General features: G+C 45.9%; 1 protein-coding gene across 2 annotated transcripts in view; it reads left to right on the top strand.

Moving 5' to 3' along the window:
- The window catches only part of LOC116985770 (sodium/myo-inositol cotransporter 2-like), a 30,784-nt gene extending 19,479 nt beyond the window's left edge, over positions 1 to 11,305 (top strand). The window contains exons 13-18 of one of the 2 annotated variants that reach the window (XM_033040750.1): positions 514 to 682; positions 1,459 to 1,674; positions 3,386 to 3,452; positions 7,800 to 7,883; positions 9,340 to 9,408; positions 11,033 to 11,305. In XM_033040750.1, the coding sequence (XP_032896641.1) occupies positions 514 to 682; positions 1,459 to 1,674; positions 3,386 to 3,452; positions 7,800 to 7,883; positions 9,340 to 9,408; positions 11,033 to 11,244 (817 nt within the window). In that variant the 3' untranslated portion in view covers positions 11,245 to 11,305. The remainder of the gene's footprint in view (positions 1 to 513; positions 683 to 1,458; positions 1,675 to 3,385; positions 3,453 to 7,799; positions 7,884 to 9,339; positions 9,409 to 11,032) is intronic. The other variant, XM_033040751.1, reaches the window with a different exon arrangement.
- The last annotated feature ends 6,061 nt before the right edge of the window (positions 11,306 to 17,366 follow it).

The raw sequence follows: 17,366 nt of genomic DNA, 5'->3' as shown, positions 1-17,366 counted from the left end.
TTTAAGAGGGAGTTAGATGTGGCCCTTGTGGCTAAAGGGATCAGGGGGGTATGGAGAGAAGGCAGGTACAGGATACTGAGTTGGATGATCAGCCATGATCATATTGAATGGCGGTGCAGGCTCGAAGGGCCGAATGGCCTACTCCTGCACCTAATTTCTATGTTTCTATGTTAGTGTAGCTGGGACATTGTTGGCCGGCATGGGCGAGTTGGGCCAAAGAGCCTGTTTCACTATATCACTATGTAAATCGATGACTCTCTAACAGGAGTTGAAATTACATGCAATCAGGAGATCACCGATGGGTTTTGATTCATTTTGGAAAACCCACTGAATTTATATGAGGTAATCGATTCATCCTATCTTCTTATTAATAAACTTTTCCTTTGAAGTGGTTACGAGGAAACCAGGTTGTTGGATTCAGAGAAACGGGCTACAGAAAGGTTTCAGGACTGTCATGAATATAAGCCAGGCTCCAGTGTACTAATGTTCACATTGCTTTTGTCTGCACTGTAGGGTGTTTGTGCTGGCTCTGGTGGTGCTGTCTGTCCTCTGGATTCCTCTAGTGCAAATGAGCCGAGGTGGCCAGCTCTTCATGTACATCCAGTCCATCAGTTCCTACCTGCAGCCTCCAGTGGCAGTGATCTTCATTGCAGGATGCTTCTGGAGACGGACAAATGAGATGGTGTGTGTTTATTTTATCAGGACTGTGCAATCAAGAATTTGGGCAGGACATATACCAGTGTTGACAATGCAAATGAGAGAAACTGACCATTGATCTTGTAATGAGGATCAGGTGAAGGAAGTGCTGAGATTGAGAAACATGTGAGTGAACATGACCCATGCCAAGCGCAAGTGAGAACTAGTAGGCAAAAGTTAACGTTAGTTCTGTCATCTCCTTGGTGCTCAAACTTGAATTTGAATTGAATACATTTTATTAGTCAAATATGTATACATATAAGGAATTTGCCTTGGGGCTCTGCTCGCAAGTAATAACACGACAGAGTAGACAATTAAAAATAAAACATTATAATTTAAACATGTGAAGAATGAAATAAAATACCAGAGCATTAAACTTCCACTCAGCTTATTGTTACTGTAAGGTTGTAATATAAGGAGTGTGAGTCCTGATCTCTCACTGCGACCCCCACACAAAGTAACGAGATAATCTATTTCAGTGAACAATGGAAACCTCCTCTGCTCTCTCCTGTGACAGTGGAGCACACCTGCTGGTCTGTACTGGAACACACTGGGCTGAAGAGTTGTGTTCCAGGCACTGGAGTGTGGCTGGAAGCTGCAGCCCATTGATGTGAGCAGCACACACCAAGTGCATCTCAGACTTCTGCATTATTCGGCCAATTTAATTTTGTGTTTGTGATGTTTGCAAATGATCCTGCAGAGGAGGAGCATGTGAGTATTTCACTCAATATCCACTCGTTTGTCTCCCTTTTCTGTGCACAGGGTGCATTCTGGGGCCTCCTTCTGGGGGTCCTGGTCGGCTGCTGTCGAATGGTTCTGGATTTTATTTACCCTGAGCCTCTGTGTGGTCAGCTGGACAACCGGCCACTGATCACCAAACACGTTCACTACCTCCACTTCTCCATCCTTCTCTCTGTCTTCACACTGATCATGGTGGTGGCCATCAGTCTCAGCACCAAGCCTCCGCACCCTGAGCAGGTAAGGAATTCATATTTACAGTTGTGGGCTTTGCAGGCTGAGCCCTAATTTCCTTTGAGAAGGTGGTAGTGAGATGTCTTTTTGAACTGCTGCCATTATTGAGTTGGGGATATACCCAGAATGGTGTTAGGAAAGGAGTTCCAGGATTTTGACACAGTGATGTTGAAGAAATGGTGATACGTTTTCAAGTCAAGATGGTATGCAGCTTGGAGGTCAACTTCGAGATGGTGGTGTGCCATGTTTTTGCTGTGCACCACCATCTGATTAGTAGAGGTCATGGGTTTGGAAGGTGCTGTCGAAGGAGTGTTGGTGAGTTTAGTTTATTATAGACATGCAGCATGGAAACATCTTAAAGGTATGTTCAATCATGTATTGTCTTTCTGCTGACTGGTTAGCATGCAACAAAAAGCTTTTAACTATACCTCAGCGCACATGACAAATAAACTAAACTGAACTGTACTAAAGGGAAAAAATGAGAATGGGAGAGTGGGAGGTAAATGTGTGGATAGTTTAGAGTCTAACACAGGTAAGTTCCAGTTCATTTTTCATTGAACATAGGATACAGCAACATAGGAACAGGCCATTCAATGCACAATGTTAATGCCTACCACAATGCCACTTTAAACCGCACATCTGTATGTGAGTTTCTGGAGCTCCATGTACATCCTTTCTGATTCTGAAATCAAAGAGTGCTACAGGGGGGGTTATGCCCAGCTGTCCACCCTGGGGAATGGGGTGAGGAGGTGAGTGGGAATGACTCGCACAGATTGCAATCATGCACATATTGCATCTGACCACTAATGCATTCCTTTAACATTGATATGCTATGGTGAGCTCGAATCATTATACAATTATACAATTTATTTATTGTCATTTGAACCTCAAATTAAGTTCAAACAAAATTTGGTTTCCACAGTCATACAACAAGAAAAGAACGAAGACACACAACCAACACAATTTACACAAACAGCCATCACAGTGAATCTCCTCCTCACTGTGATGAAAGGCAAAGTCTTGTCTCTCCCCTTTGTTTCATTCTTCTCCAGATGTTAAAGCCCCCAGCAAGTCCCGCGGCCCTTAAGGCCGCACCGGGCGATGTAAGGCCCCGCTCCAGGTCTTGATGTGGAGCCCCTGGCAGGCGATGGCAAGTCCCGCGCCAGGCGATGTAAGTCCCCACTCTGGGTCATTTTCAACCCCGCAACTCGGGCGGGAGAAGTTGCCGTTGCGGGAGCTCCGATAAACGGTCTCCCACCAGGGACCCGCGAGCTCCCGATGTCATCGTCCACCGGACCTGCGGCTGGAGCCTCCGAGCTCCGGAGTCGGGTCGCAGCCGCGCGCCACCACAGCTCTCCACGCTCAGAAGCCAGCCAGCCCCACGATGGTAAGTCCGCAGGCTCCGCGACTGGAGCCCCCAGATCATTCCGGTTGGAGGCCGCTCCACGGTGCTAGGCCCCAATGACAACAGAGAACCGACAGGGAAAATGTCGGGTCCCCCCCGTACAGGGAAGAGATTTAAAAGTCCCCCCCGCCCCCCACATCTACACAGCTAAAAACAATATAAAAACCACAACAAACTATACATTCAACAGGACAAAAATATAAAAAAAGACAGACGGACTGCAGGGGCCGCTGCAAATATCGGTCGCGCCGCCTCCCACACCATGTTTAATATTGTCTATTGTGTCATAACTGCTCCTCCTTAATTTTACAGATTAAACGCTTGACCTGGTTCACCCATTCCGACAAAGTCAACTCTGTGGCAAGCCAGGCCGAAGCAGGTAAGCCAGAGGTTGAGGGATACACAGGTCTGAACTAAGCACCTTGATAATGGTCAACAGTCCACCATGACAGTTGAACTGGTATGCACAAAGGCCTTACAACTGCAACTGAGCTGACCCATGAGGCAGCTGAAGACCAGTTTCATGTCACACTGAAAGTTCTCACTTATGCAGTTGTGAACAGGTAGGTTGTAGATGGAGGAAAGGAGGTCACACTACTGTCCTTTGGAAAAATTCTTGAAGCCTCTTCATTGAACAACGCTTCCAAGCTTTTCCACTCCCCTGGGAGATGAAGGAAGAAAATGATTTTGTTCCTCTCATCTATATTTCAGTATCACTGAATCACTGGTGAGGCCAATGTTTATTGCTCAATGGTCAATTTCTTTAATTTTCCATCAGTAATTGCCATTGAGAAGGTGGGAGAGTTACCAATGTGAATCCCTGCAGATCTTCTGGTAAAGGTACTCCCATAGTGCTGTTGGGAACGGAGTTCAAGGAATTGGAAATAGCTATGGTGAAGCACTGGCGATATAATTCCCATTTTGTGACTTGAAGGGGAACCTGAATGTGGTGGTGTTTCCATGCCCCAGCAACCCTTGCCCTTCTTGGTGGTAGTGATTGTGGGTTTGGAAAATGCGGCTGGAATAGCCTGGGTGAGTAACTGTAGTGTATTTGGAGATGGTGCACCTGTGTAAAAGAGGTAGGAGGATGAATCTTTATAGTGGTTAATGGGTGCCAATCAAATGGGCTGTTTTATCCTGGATGGTGTCAAGCTTCTTGGAGATTTCTGAGGCCACCCTCATAAAGTAGCTCTTGGCTTATACATTGCAAATGGTGACAATGCCTCGGATGTCAGGAGGTGAGTTACCCATTCCAGAATACGAAGCCTCTGACCTGCTCTTGAAGCCACATCTTTTATGTGCTCATATTCCGCCTGGGTTGCTTGCGTCCGGATGGCATGAATGTTGAATTCTCCCAGTTTTGCTAGCCCTTGCTGTCTCCTCCCCTTCCTTAACCCTCGAGCTGTCTCCTCCCATCCCCCGCCCTCGGGCTCCTCCTCCTCCCTTTTTCCTTCCTTCTCCCCCCCACCCCCCATCAGTCTGGCCTCAAAGCCCTCCGGTTCTTCCTCGACCAGAGGAGCAACCTATACCCAGCCACTGACACCCTCCTCCGCCTAGCGGAGTTGGTCCTCACCCTCAACAACTTTACGTTTGACTCCTCCCATTTCCTCCAAACACAAGGCGTAGCTATGGGCACACGCATGGGCCCCAGCTACGCCTGCCTCTTTGTCGGGCACGTTGAACAATCCTTGTTCAATACGTACCAGGGCCCCATCCCCGACCTCTACCTCCGTCCGACTTCATCCACTTCACCACCAACTTCCATCCGGCACTCCAATACACCTGGACCATTTCCGACACTTCCCTACCATTCCTTGACCTCACCATCTCCATCGCAGGGGACAGACTTCTGACCGACATACACTACAAACCAACTGACTCACATGGCTATCTGGACTACACGTCCTCCCACCCTGCCCCCTGTAAAGACTCCATCCCCTACTCCCAATTCTTCCGCCTACGCCGCATCTGCTCCCAGGATGAGACGTTCCACATCAGGGCATCGGAAATGTCCTCGTTCTTCAGGGAACGGGGATTCCCCTCCGCCACCATAGATGAGGCTCGCACCAGGGTCTCATCCATACCCCGCAACACTGCTCTCTCTCCCCATATCCCCGCACTCGCAACAAGGGCAGAGTCCCCCTAGTCCTCACCTTTCACCCACCAGCCGGCAAATACAACAAATAATCCTCCGTCATTTCCACCACCTCCAACGTGACCCCACCACTCGCCACATCTTCCCATCTCCCCCTATGTCTGCCTTCCGCAAAGACCGCTCCCTCCGCAACTCCCTTGTCAATTCTTCCCTTCCCTCCCGTACCACCCCCTCCCCGGGCACTTTCCGTTGCAACCGCAAGAAATGCAACACCTGTGCCTTCACCTCCCCCCTCGACTCCATTCAAGGACCCAAGCAGTCGTTCCAGGTGCGACAAAGGTTCACCTGTATCTCCTCCAACCTCATCTACTGCATCCGCTGCTCTAGATGTCACCTGATTTACATCAGGGAGACTAAGCGGAGGTTGGGCGATCGTTTCGCCGAACACCACCGCTCAGTCCGCAATAACCTACCTGAACTCCCGGTGGCTCAGCACTTCAACTCCCCCTCCCATTCCCAATCCGACCTCTCTGTCCATTGCCAGAGTGAGCAACACCGGAAATTGGAGGAACAGCACCTCATATTCCGCCTGGGTTGCTTGCGTCCGGATGGCATGAACGTTGAATTCTCCCAGTTTTGCGAGCCCTTGCTGTCTCCTCCCCTTCCTTAACCCTCGAGCTGTCTCCTCCCATCCCCTGCCCTCGGGCTCCTCCTCCTCCCTTTTTCCTTCCTTCTCCCCCCCACCCCCCATCAGTCTGAAGAAGGGTTTCGGCCCGAAACGTCGCCTATTTCCTTCGCTCCATAGATGCTGCTGCACCCGTTGAGTTTCTCCAGCATTTTTGTGTACCTTCGATCTTCCAGCATCTGCAGTTCCTTCTTGAACTCTTTTATGTGCTCGTTCAGTTGAGTCTCTGATCAATGATATTGGATATTGATGGTGGGAGAAAGAGCAAGGTCCAGGTAGATAACTAACCTCTCTCCTGTTGGAGGTGTTCATCTTCTGGCACTGATGTGCTGTGAGTATAACTTGCCACTTTATAGCTAGTGCTAGTACAGGCATGAACTGGTTCGTTTGCTATGTGGTAAATGAAATTGACCATTGAGCAATAATTAGCAAATATTCCCGGTTCTGACGATGAAAGAAAGGTCATCGATGAAGTAGCTGATGTTGGACCAGGGATATTGCCTTAGAACCCGTGCAGTGATGTCCTTGGGCTGGGAAGATTGATGTTGGACAAACACAATTAACATCATTTGTGTCTGACTCCATCCCTGGGAGTGTTGACCCATCAATGCCCTCTGGCTTCGGTTTTCCCAGGGTTCCTTCATGCCAAAGTAAGCCAAACATCTGCCCTGGGTGTCCAGAAATCGTCCTCACTCACCCATGGAGTTCAGCATTTTGATTCATGACCAATGTTCTGATCAGGTCTAGAGTTCAGTAGTCCTGGTAAAACCCAAACTGGGCATCGGGGAGTCAGTCACTGATGATAAATGCCACTTCATAACACTGGTAACGATTGCTTTTATCACATTGTTGATTATTGACATTAGTTTAATTTAGCTTAGTTTAGTTTAGTTAGAGATACAGCGTGGAAAACAGGTCCTTCAGCCCACAAGTCCATGCTGACCATCGAGCACCCACAAACTAGTTCTATGTCCAACATACTAAGGGCATTTTACAGCAGTCAATTAACCTGCAAATATGCATCTCTTTGGGATGTGGGAGGAAATCAGAATACCTGGAAAAATCCCACACCGTCCAAGGGAGAACATACAAACTCCGCAGGATAGCACACATAGTCAGGATTGGACCTAGGTATCTGGCGCTGAGTGGGAGCAGCTCTACCGCTGTGCCACGGTGTTGGCCAGATTGATTGTGCAGTACTTTGTCCTGCTTTTTTTTTTAAAAGGACCAAAAGGCCTTTGACTTTTGCACTTTCATGGTCCATCTACAATTCACGCAGCTCGGCAAGGCCACCAGCATAATCAAAGACCTGTCTCACCCTGGTCACTCCCTCTTCTCCCCTCTCACATTGGGCAAGTGGTACAGAAGTTTGAAAATGCATACTTCCAGATTCAGGGACAGTTTCTTTCCAGCTGTTATCAGGCAACTGAACCACCCTCTCACTAGCTAGAGTGCAATCCTAACCTCCCATTTACCTCATTGTTGCTCTTTGAACTATCTTTAAATGGACTTTATTGAACACTATCTTACACTAAAAGTTATATCCTTTAACTTGTATCTGTACACTGGATGTCTTGATTGTATTCATGCAAGGTCTTTTCGCTGACCGGATAGAATGCAACAAAAAGCTTATAACCGTACCACGGTACATGCGACAATAATAAACTAAACTAGTTTACTTAGAATAACTGATAATTTATTGTTTATATACGTAATGTTTTGCATCTAATGTTCCTGTAAAGCTGCAACAAGTGAGATTTTATTGTTGCAATTCATATCCAATGCATCTGACAACTAAACACTCTATTGTCTATTGTCCTATTGTTTGTCGTCTATTGTCTTGGATGTTCTTGAAAAGAGATGGTTTATTTAGCCAGATTGGGTTGCAGGCATTGCATGTTACTAGAACATTTTCATAATAATTAACAGAATATTTCCTACACCAGATTTACCAATACCTGGTGTGAGACAATCTGATCAAAAAAACCAAGAGGAAATCAGCAATACAAATGACATCACTGTCGTGACAGGTAGGAATCTTCCCCTCAAATTGCTTTAGCTTGTAATGCAACGGGATTGACACCTAATGCGACAGGATCTGCAGGGATCTGTGCTGGGGTCTCTGTTTGTTGTGATATATGTAAACGACCACTATGCAAATGTAAATGGGCTGGTTAGCATGTTTTGCAGTTTACAGCAAAATTGGTGGAAGGTTGTCAATGTGTACAAGGGATATAGATCTGCTATGGAAATGAGCATAGAAATGGCAAATGGAGTTTAATCTGGCAAGTGTGAGATGTTGGACTTTGAGAGGTCGAATGTAAGGGGAATGTATATAATTAATGGCAAGGATGTACAGAGGGATCTTGGAGTCCAAATCCAAAGCTCCCTGCCAACACAAGTAGATAGAGTGGTAAATAAGGCTTATGGTATACGTGCCTTCATTAGTCAGGGCTTGAGTCAGGAAGTCATGTGACAGCTTTACAGGACTTTGGTTAGGAAATATTTGCAGTATTGTGTGCAGTTCTGATCGTCCCATTACAGGGAGGATTTGGAGAGAGTGCTTTAGAGGTTCACCCAAATGCTGCCTGAGTTAGTGGATATCAGCTATAAGGGGAGGTTGGACCAACTTGGATTGTTTTCCCTGGAACATCGGAGGCTGAGGGGAGGCTTGACAGAAGTATATAAAATTATAGAGTCATAGAGTCATACAGCACAGAAACTGGCCCTTTGGCCCAACTTGCCCATGCTGGCCAAGCTGCCCCATCTAAACTAGTCGCACCTACCCGTGTTTGGCCCATATTCCTTTAAACCTTTCCTATCCATGTACCTATCCAAATGCCTTTTAAAAGTGGTTATAATATCTGCCTCAATTACCTTCTCTGGCAGCTCATTCCATATATCCACCACCCTGTGTGAAAAAGTTGCCCCTTAGATTCCCATGAAACCTTTCCCCTCTCACCGTAAACCTATGTCCTCTAGTTCTCCAAATGAGAGACATAGGTAAGGTACACGGTCAGAACCTTTTTTCCAGGGTGGAAATGCCATTGACATTCAATGGCATTTCCACCCTGACAGAGGATGTAACTTTAAATTGACAGGGGCAATGTTGAAAGGAGATGTGTGGTATGTTTTTTACAGAGAATGTTGGGTGCCTGGAACATACTGCCAGGGGTGGTGGTGGAGGCAGATGCTATGGTGGGGATTTTGTACAATGTGTTGGTTGTGTGTCTTGGTTCTTTTCTTGTTGTATGACTGCAGTAACCAAATTTTGTTTGAACTTCATTTGAGGTTCAAATGACAATAAATAAATTGTATTGTATACAGTACATGGATATGCAGGGAACAGAGTGATATGGATCATGTGCAGGCAGAGAAGATTAGTTTAACTTGGCATCATGTTTGGCGTGGCGTGGGCATTGTTGGCTGAAAGGCCTGTTTTTGTGCTGTACTGTTCCAAGTGTAACATATTTCACACTTATCCAGAACAACTTGAAGAAGATAAGGCTAATTCAGTGGAAATCATCAACTTGAGCCATATCCATATTTCAGTAGGTAAGGAATAGTTTGTGATGACATTTTCATATTAAAAGATAAGGCACTAATAATGTCTAATCAATTTCTACGTTTTTGTAGTGTGAAACGTGCTCCTAAAATTCTAGCTCACTTTTAGCCTGGTTTAAGGGTAGGATTAGTGTGGGTGAATTTCAGGGTATTGTACTTTGGGTTGCAATTCCCCCAGCTCTCCTGGATTGTGGGATACATGTCATCCCCAAGTTACAACAGGATTTCCTTCCCGACCAGTTAATGTCATAAATGTGGCCACTCGGCAATGTATCCTACATGGTAACATCAGCCAACCTAGAACGTTAGTTAAACCAGGGAGTTTAATTCAACCGCTCAGATACTGCCGCAAACCGAGTTCACATACAACAGAAGATGATACAATAGAACATTGTACGGTTGGAGCTTGCGATGGTAAGTCTGTAGGCACCCGTGGTGGAGCTCTCAAACGTTGGTCTCCAGCAAAGCCCACCAACTCCTCGATGTTAGGCCGCAGTGCGGACGGAGATATGATACGGAAAAAATCGCATCTCCGTCGAGGTAAGAGATTAGAAAAAAAGTTTCTCCCACCGCCCCCTACATAAAACAAGCTAAAGAACACTAAAAACATAATTTAACACATACTATTTAAACATAAAGAAGGAAAGGACAGACAGACTGTTGGCGAGGCAGCCATTGCTTGCGCCACCCGGTGGAAATCAACTGACCATTCAAAACTTAGTCTAAATAAAGTCCGAAATGCTGGAAGAGCTCAGCCAGGTGAAAAGGATCTGTGGCCAAAGAAATCAGTTAATGTTTCAGGTTTCAGAACTAAGAAAATAAGTTAGTCTAACAGAGAAGGGGGGGGGGGGGGGGGGGACACAGGGAATGCCAGGAATGGGTGAAATGATAGATGGCTATTTAATATACAGTTCAACTTCTTTGTATCAGGCCATTTGTACGTACTATTCCTTTCCCTTTTCTTTTCATTCTGGACCAAAAATATTCTGATCCTTTTTTGGTCCACCCATCTTTTTGTGCCCTTTCCCAAGAGATACCTGTAGAATCTCTTAGGATTTTCATTTATCTTGCCTGCCTGATCAATTTCATATTGTCTTTATGCCTTGATTGCATTCGTTGATGCATGCCTCCTTTCTCAACACCTCAACCAGAGCCCTCACCTAAGTTCACCGATCACCTCTGGGCCATGTCTCACCCTCCCTCTTTATACTAGCTATCTCCCCTCGCTCAGTTATGATTCAGGGTTTTGGACCCAAATTGATTCCTCCAGACGATTGTTGCTCCAGTTTCCAGCGTCTGCAGTCTCCTGTGTTTCCACACAGATAAAGTTGTTGACCTCTCCATCGTTTCACCCTATTGTATTTGTTCCCTTTGTTCCTCTGAGTGCCCTCCCCACCTTCTCTTTTACAGCCCAACATGTTTTCTCTCTTTCTCAGTTCCGATGAAGTGACTTCGGCCTGAATCATCGACTGATTTCTCTCTCCACAGATGCTAAGCTCTTTCAGCATTTCTGTTTTGTGTTTCAGATTCGAGCATCTACATCTTTATTTTTTGTCAGCTTCTGCCTTTGAACTATTGAATGTTTTTCTGTAGTAAGCTGCATTCTTCCTCGCAGGTGGATCAGACAAGCAAAGGCCGAAACTGATTTCGTTTATTTTGTGGTTCTGTGGGATGGATAAGAATGAAGAAGCAGAGAGTCCTGCACTCCCCGAAGCACCAGCCAACGTGAACATGTTCAAGGAGGAACCTCATTTGCGCTATTTCATCAATGCTAATGTAATTGTGTGCTTGAGTGCTGCTGTTTTTCTCTTTGCTTACTTTGCTTAAAAAAATGGAATGATGCAATATTTCTTACATTTACAATAGAGGAAAGGTTTACGTCAAAAAATTAATTTGTTTCATTTTTTGTTGCATTGAATCATGAAAGGTAATGGATGACTTGCATTTACAGTGCATTCAGAAAGTATTCAGATTCCTTCACTTTTTCCACATTTTGTTTGTTACGTTACAGCTTTATTTTAAAATGGATTAAATTCTTTTTTTTTAATCATCAATCTACACTCAATATCCCAGAATGAAGAAGCGTGTTTAGAAATTTTTCCAAAGTAATTAAAAATAAATAATTGAAATATCACATTTACATAAGTATTCAGACCCTTTGCTATGACACTCAAAATTGAGCTTAGGTTCATCCTATTTCCATTGATTATCCTTGAGATGTTTCTACCAAGACAATGCAGGAATAGCTTTGTGACAAGTCTGTGAATGTTCTTGAGTGGCTCAGCCTGAGCCCGGACTTGAACCTGATCGAACATCTCTGGAAGGACCTGAGAGTAGCTGTGCATCAACACTCCCCATCCAACCTGACAGAGCTTGAGAGGATCTGCAGAGAAGAATGGGAGAAATTACCCAAATACAGGTGTACCAAGCTTGTAGTGTCATACCCAAGAAGACTTGAGGCTGTAATCACTGCCAAAGGTGCCTCAACAAATTACTGAGTAAAGGGTCTGAATACTTATGTAAATGTGATAATTCAGTTATTTCTTTTTAATTACTTTGCAAAAATTTCTAAACACCTTTTTTTGCTTTTTTATTATGGGGTATTGTGTGTAGATTGATGATTTAAAAAAAACCAGTTTTAGAATAAGGCTGTAACGGAAGAAAACGTGGAAAATAATAAGCGGTCTGAATACTTTCTGAATGCATTGTATATAATTATTTGCACAGCATTACACATTCTAGCCAATCAACTAGTATCATTGCCGTAATGCAAGAGACATGTCGATCTAAGACTACACGCCAAGCTCCCACAAACAGCTACTGATAGAGAATTGATTATCTGTTAATGTGACATGAAGCAGGAGACTCAAAGAGACTGATTAGATGAGGAATGGTGAAGCAGGTGATCCATCTGTAGCAGGTGTGACCAGGGGAAGGAGATGCTTGAGAGCAGGGGAATGAGGGAAAAAGCACAATCCATTATCAATGGAGAGTCATAGACAGACTTAACATTATAATCAATGACCTTTTGTTAGAATTGTCTTGTTCTGACAGAAAGTCAAAGTTGCCAAATTCAATGTTGAGTGTCTAAATAGGAGGTTTCATTAGCTTGTGTTGGAGAATATTTGCGATAAGAGAGAGAGAGAGAGAGGGGGGGGGGGGTGGTGGAGGAGAGAGGCAACTGGAAGCTCAGATCAACTGAACAGAGGTGTTCTCATTTGATCATACAACCTGCCTTTGATTTCTCCAGTGTTGCCACAAACCCTATATCCAGTGCATTAGATTGGAAGGACTGTTGAGTTAATGCTTCACTGGTTTGTGTCACTATTGATGGGAGGGGAAGAGGTGAAAGTACAGATTAACATTTCCTGTTGATATGAAGTTACAATGAGAACAGAAGATGGAACAGTAAACTTTGAGTCATGGATGGAACATTTTCTTTGAAATGCTGACGAGGTAATTTTCCAATTTTACTATCAGAAATCATGAATGGGATGGCACAGCCATTGGTGCTGAGCCTCGACTAGTTACAGTCTATTATTGATGGTGGATGAAGGGGTAGTTGACAGATGATCACCTTTTTGGGAGTGTACTACAGGCCTCCAAATAGTTAATGAGAATTAGAAGAACAAATATGCTGGGAAATTGCAATACTGAAGCCTCATTGTCTCCACCGCCATCCTGGTTACCAGATGCCCCAATGTATCTGCATGCGGCTGCAATGGTTGGAGAGTGACCTGATGTGAGGAACCAGTGAAATAGAGGCAGTCCTTGCCCCTACTGCCAGGATTTATCCCCAGGCAGAACTGGCCGCTGAAAATATCTAACAGCATGGCTTCTCTCAGCTCATGCTGATGAGAAGATTCAAGTTTGCAGGCATCGTGGATGTTAATGGTTGCCTACACTGATCAGAAGAAGCAGCACTCAGCAATCTGGTGCCAGAGTTGGTACCGGTTCCTCAGCAAAATCAGAGTAGGTGAAATCGCATTGTCACGAACATAGTATGCGGGTGACCTCTATCTGACAAGGCACCCACATGGAATAGTCTTGTGGCAAGGACATCATGGTGTGCTTGTTCTCCATGGAGAGAGCAATCAAGTCTTGAGAGTATAACTGAAGATCTTCCCACCATTTCAGGCAGCACATCTCAGTGAAGGCAGTCGGAGCCCAGAACACATTGTTCATCAGACGAGTCCAGCTAGTCAGAGGTCTCTCTGAAGGTCTTGGAAGCTCATTCTGAGATGGGCATCCTGCCCTGTGGTGCTCACTCTTAGTAGCCACAAGGGTCAAACTGAAAGATTGCCAATGGTAGCCTCACTACTGAGGAAATGGAGGAATGAGAGGCATTCCTTGTTAGTTTATGTACATGCTGTGCACTCAAAGGTGGACGTGTAGCTCTTGACAACTGAAACCATCCAGTCCGCAGGCATTCTTTTTAATGGTGAGAAAATCAATAAATTGGCAAAAGGTGCTGCTGGTTCCAGGAGGGTCATAGTGGAAGCCTCTGTGCCCAGTTTGGGTGGAAAAATGCAGAGCATTGCTATTAATGCTTTCAGGTGATATAATTGGCCTCTTTCTGGACAGGGAAAGGTGAGCTAATGTTGATAGCTCACAGGAGTCCAAGATCGTGATTAGTACAACTTCACTTGGACATGATTGCAAGCATGATCCACTCCGGTTCAAACCAAATTTTCTGCAGGTAGCATCTAAAACAAGGCAATAGGTTTCACAATAGACAATAGGTGCAGGAGCAGGCCATTTGGCCCTTCGAGCCAGCACCGCCATTCAATGTGATCATGGCTAATCATCCCCAATCAGTACCCCGTTCCTGCCTTCTCCCCATATCCCCTGACTCCGCTATTTTTAAGAGCCCTATCTAGCTCTCTCTTGAATGCATCCAGAGAACCTGCCTCCACCGCCCTCTGAGGCAGAGAATCCACAGACTCACCACTCTCTGTGAGAAAAATTGTTTCCTCGTCTCCGTTCTAAATGGCTTACTCCTTATTCTTAAACTGTGGCCCCTGGTTCTGGACTCCCCCAACCTCGGGAACATGTTTCCTGCATCTAACGTGTCCAAACCCTTAACAATCTGATATGTTTCAATGAGATATCCTCTCATCCTTCTAAATTCCAGAGTGTACAGGCCCAGCTGCTCCATTATCTCAGCATATGACAGTCCTGCCATCCCAGGAATTAACCTTGTAAACCTACGCTGCACTCCTTCAATAGCAAGAATGTCCTTCCTCAAATTAGGGGACCAAAACTGCACACATTACTCCAGGTGTGGTCTCACTAGGGCTCTGTACAACTGCAGAAGGAGTTGGTGGTTTGGATAGTACAAGGTCTACTCCAAGGTTGACAAGGTAACAACCACTCTAAAAAACAGCAGAGAGAGACAGATAAAGACAAAACAAAACTAAAGCAGGACTCCAGCCATCAGCTCTGCTGAAACAGAATAACTAATGCAAAGTAACCAAAATTGGTTGTGAGTGATAACAACCATAGACAGAGGCGAAGAAATGAATAATGAAGTGATAGAAATGTAGGGACAAGGAAAGTCACAGACAAGAATCGAGGAATCGGTGACAGTTATGGCAGGAATAGAAAGAGCAGCGCAGTTGCAGTCAGGAACGGAGAGACTGGTGACAGCTACAGGTAGAGGTGGAAAGTTATGCCCCTGTCCCACTTAGGAAACCTGAACGGAAACCTCTGGAGACTTTGCGCCCCACCCAAGGTTTCCGTGCGGTTCCCGGAGGTTGCAGGTGGTTGCCGGAGGCTGCAGGTAGTGGAAGCAGGTAGGGAGACTGACAAAAGCCTCCGGGAACCGCACGGATACCTAGGGTGGGGCTGAAAGTCTCCAGAGGTTTCCGTTCAGGTTTCCTAAGTGGGACAGGGGCTAAGAAAGGCAAGAGTTATCAGAGGGGAGAAAGATTCAGATTCAGATTCAGATTCAGATTCAGATTCAATTTTAATTGTCATTGTCAGTGTACAGTACAGAGACAACGAAATGCATTTAGCATCTCCCTGGAAGAGCGACATAGCAAATGATTTGAATAAATAATAATAAGTGATAATAAGTGTCCGGGGGGTGGGGGGGTGATTGGCAGTCACCGAGGTACGTTGTTGAGTAGAGTGACAGCCGCCGGGAAGAAGCTGTTCCTGGACCTGCTGGTTCGGCAACGGAGAGACCTGTAGCGCCTCCCGGATGGTAGGAGGGTAAACAGTCCGTGGTTGGGGTGAGAGCAGTCCTTGGCGATGCTGAGCGCCCTCCGCAGACAACGCTTGCTTTGGACAGACTCAATGGAGGGGAGCGAGGAACCGGCGATGCGTTGGGCAATTTTCACCACCCTCTGCAATGCCTTCCGGTCGGAGACAGAGCAAGTTCAAGTTCAAGTTCAAGTTAGTTTATTGTCATGTGTCCCTGTACAGGACAATGAAATTCTTGCTTTGCTTAAGCACACAGAAAATAGTAGGCATTTACTACAAAACAGATAAATGTGTCCATACCATACTGTGTCCATACCACACTACCTGCAGCAGTTGCCATACCATACTGTGATGCAGTCGGTAAGGATGCTCTCGAAAGGCAGCTGCTTGTGTGTCATCAACGAGCCGCCGCACCATCCCTGGCCACATCCTCACCTCACTGCTCGCTCTCCCTGGGGCCAGGGGGACGTCAGCCAATCAGAGGAGGCAGATCTTAAATGGGCAGCCAATCAGCTTCAAGCGGTTGGAATGTTCTGGCCAACTGCCACCAACTGCCACCCTGGGGACCGGATGCTGCGGCAACCTGTGGCAAGGCGGCACGCCACACTCTCGCACAGATACCACTGCCCGCCCGCCCGCACGCACCCACGACAGCTGAAGCCACAGCTACAATATCTGGCAGCAGACCGAAGAGAACGAGGGAGGCAAGAAACAAGGTGTAGTGACCATCAACCGGCCTGCTAGCAGCTCCGAAGCTAACCGCATTCTGCCCACCTTCCCCCCACCACACCTGGCAGTTGTCACCAGGCCTTTCAACCACCGACCGCCCAGGGCAGAAAGCGGCCCCCATCCAAAGACCTCTACCATCTGGTGAGATCGCCGGATGCTTGAACAGGGTGGGAGATGTTTTCTTTTCCCCCTGCAGCTAAACCCACAGCGGTGAGACAGGGCCAGAGGTGGACGAAATGGTGGCTTCTCTGAGGCTAAAGATGTTGCAGTAAATAGAAAGGAAAGAGTTCAAACACTGGGGCCCAGAAACTGCACTTAGAAACTCACCCACCCCCACCTACCCAAGCTCATTGGGCTAACAAATGTTTCTAGGCTGAACACATTCAATTATTTTGCAAAAGCTACAGACTGACAGTGCTCACAGACATTATTAGTCATACACTTGCCTGTCTAAACCCAACTCTGGCCTGTCACTGGACGGTCACAGTACAACTAGGTGGATTTATCTGTTTAAAGCAACATCCTGTCAGCTTCAGAATTCACTGCTGTATGCTCGAACACCTTCCGACACCACCTGATGTGGTTAAATGAAATGAACCACGAAAGTGCCTTCATTATAATTTAGTTTGTGAGGAGCAGTGCAGTGCTGCAGCTAGAAGAGCTGTTGGCTGACAGCTCCAGGTTCAACTCTGAGATTGGGTGCTGTCTGTGTTGAGTTTGCATGTTCTCCCTGTGACCGTGAGTGGGTTGGCTGCTGTGTAAATGGATGGTTGAGAGTTGTGTGGATATCTGTGCAGTGTCTCTCTTTGACTATATGCAACGGGTGCCTCAATAGTGGCACAGCTGGCATATTCTTGTATTTTTGATAAAATTAAAAGTCTTACCCATTTTTTCAAAAATTCCCTGTCCCTTCAATTGGAGTCATTTACCGTCACGCACCTTTGTTGAGCAATCCCACATGACTATAAATAGAATAGACGTGAACTTCCGATCTCAAAAGATCACGGACTTCG

This window comes from Amblyraja radiata, chromosome 22 (assembly GCF_010909765.2).
Source record: "Amblyraja radiata isolate CabotCenter1 chromosome 22, sAmbRad1.1.pri, whole genome shotgun sequence".
Classification (NCBI taxonomy): Eukaryota; Metazoa; Chordata; class Chondrichthyes; order Rajiformes; family Rajidae; genus Amblyraja; species Amblyraja radiata.
Note: the sequence above shows the minus strand (reverse complement) of the source record. Positions and strands in the feature narration are given on the sequence as shown.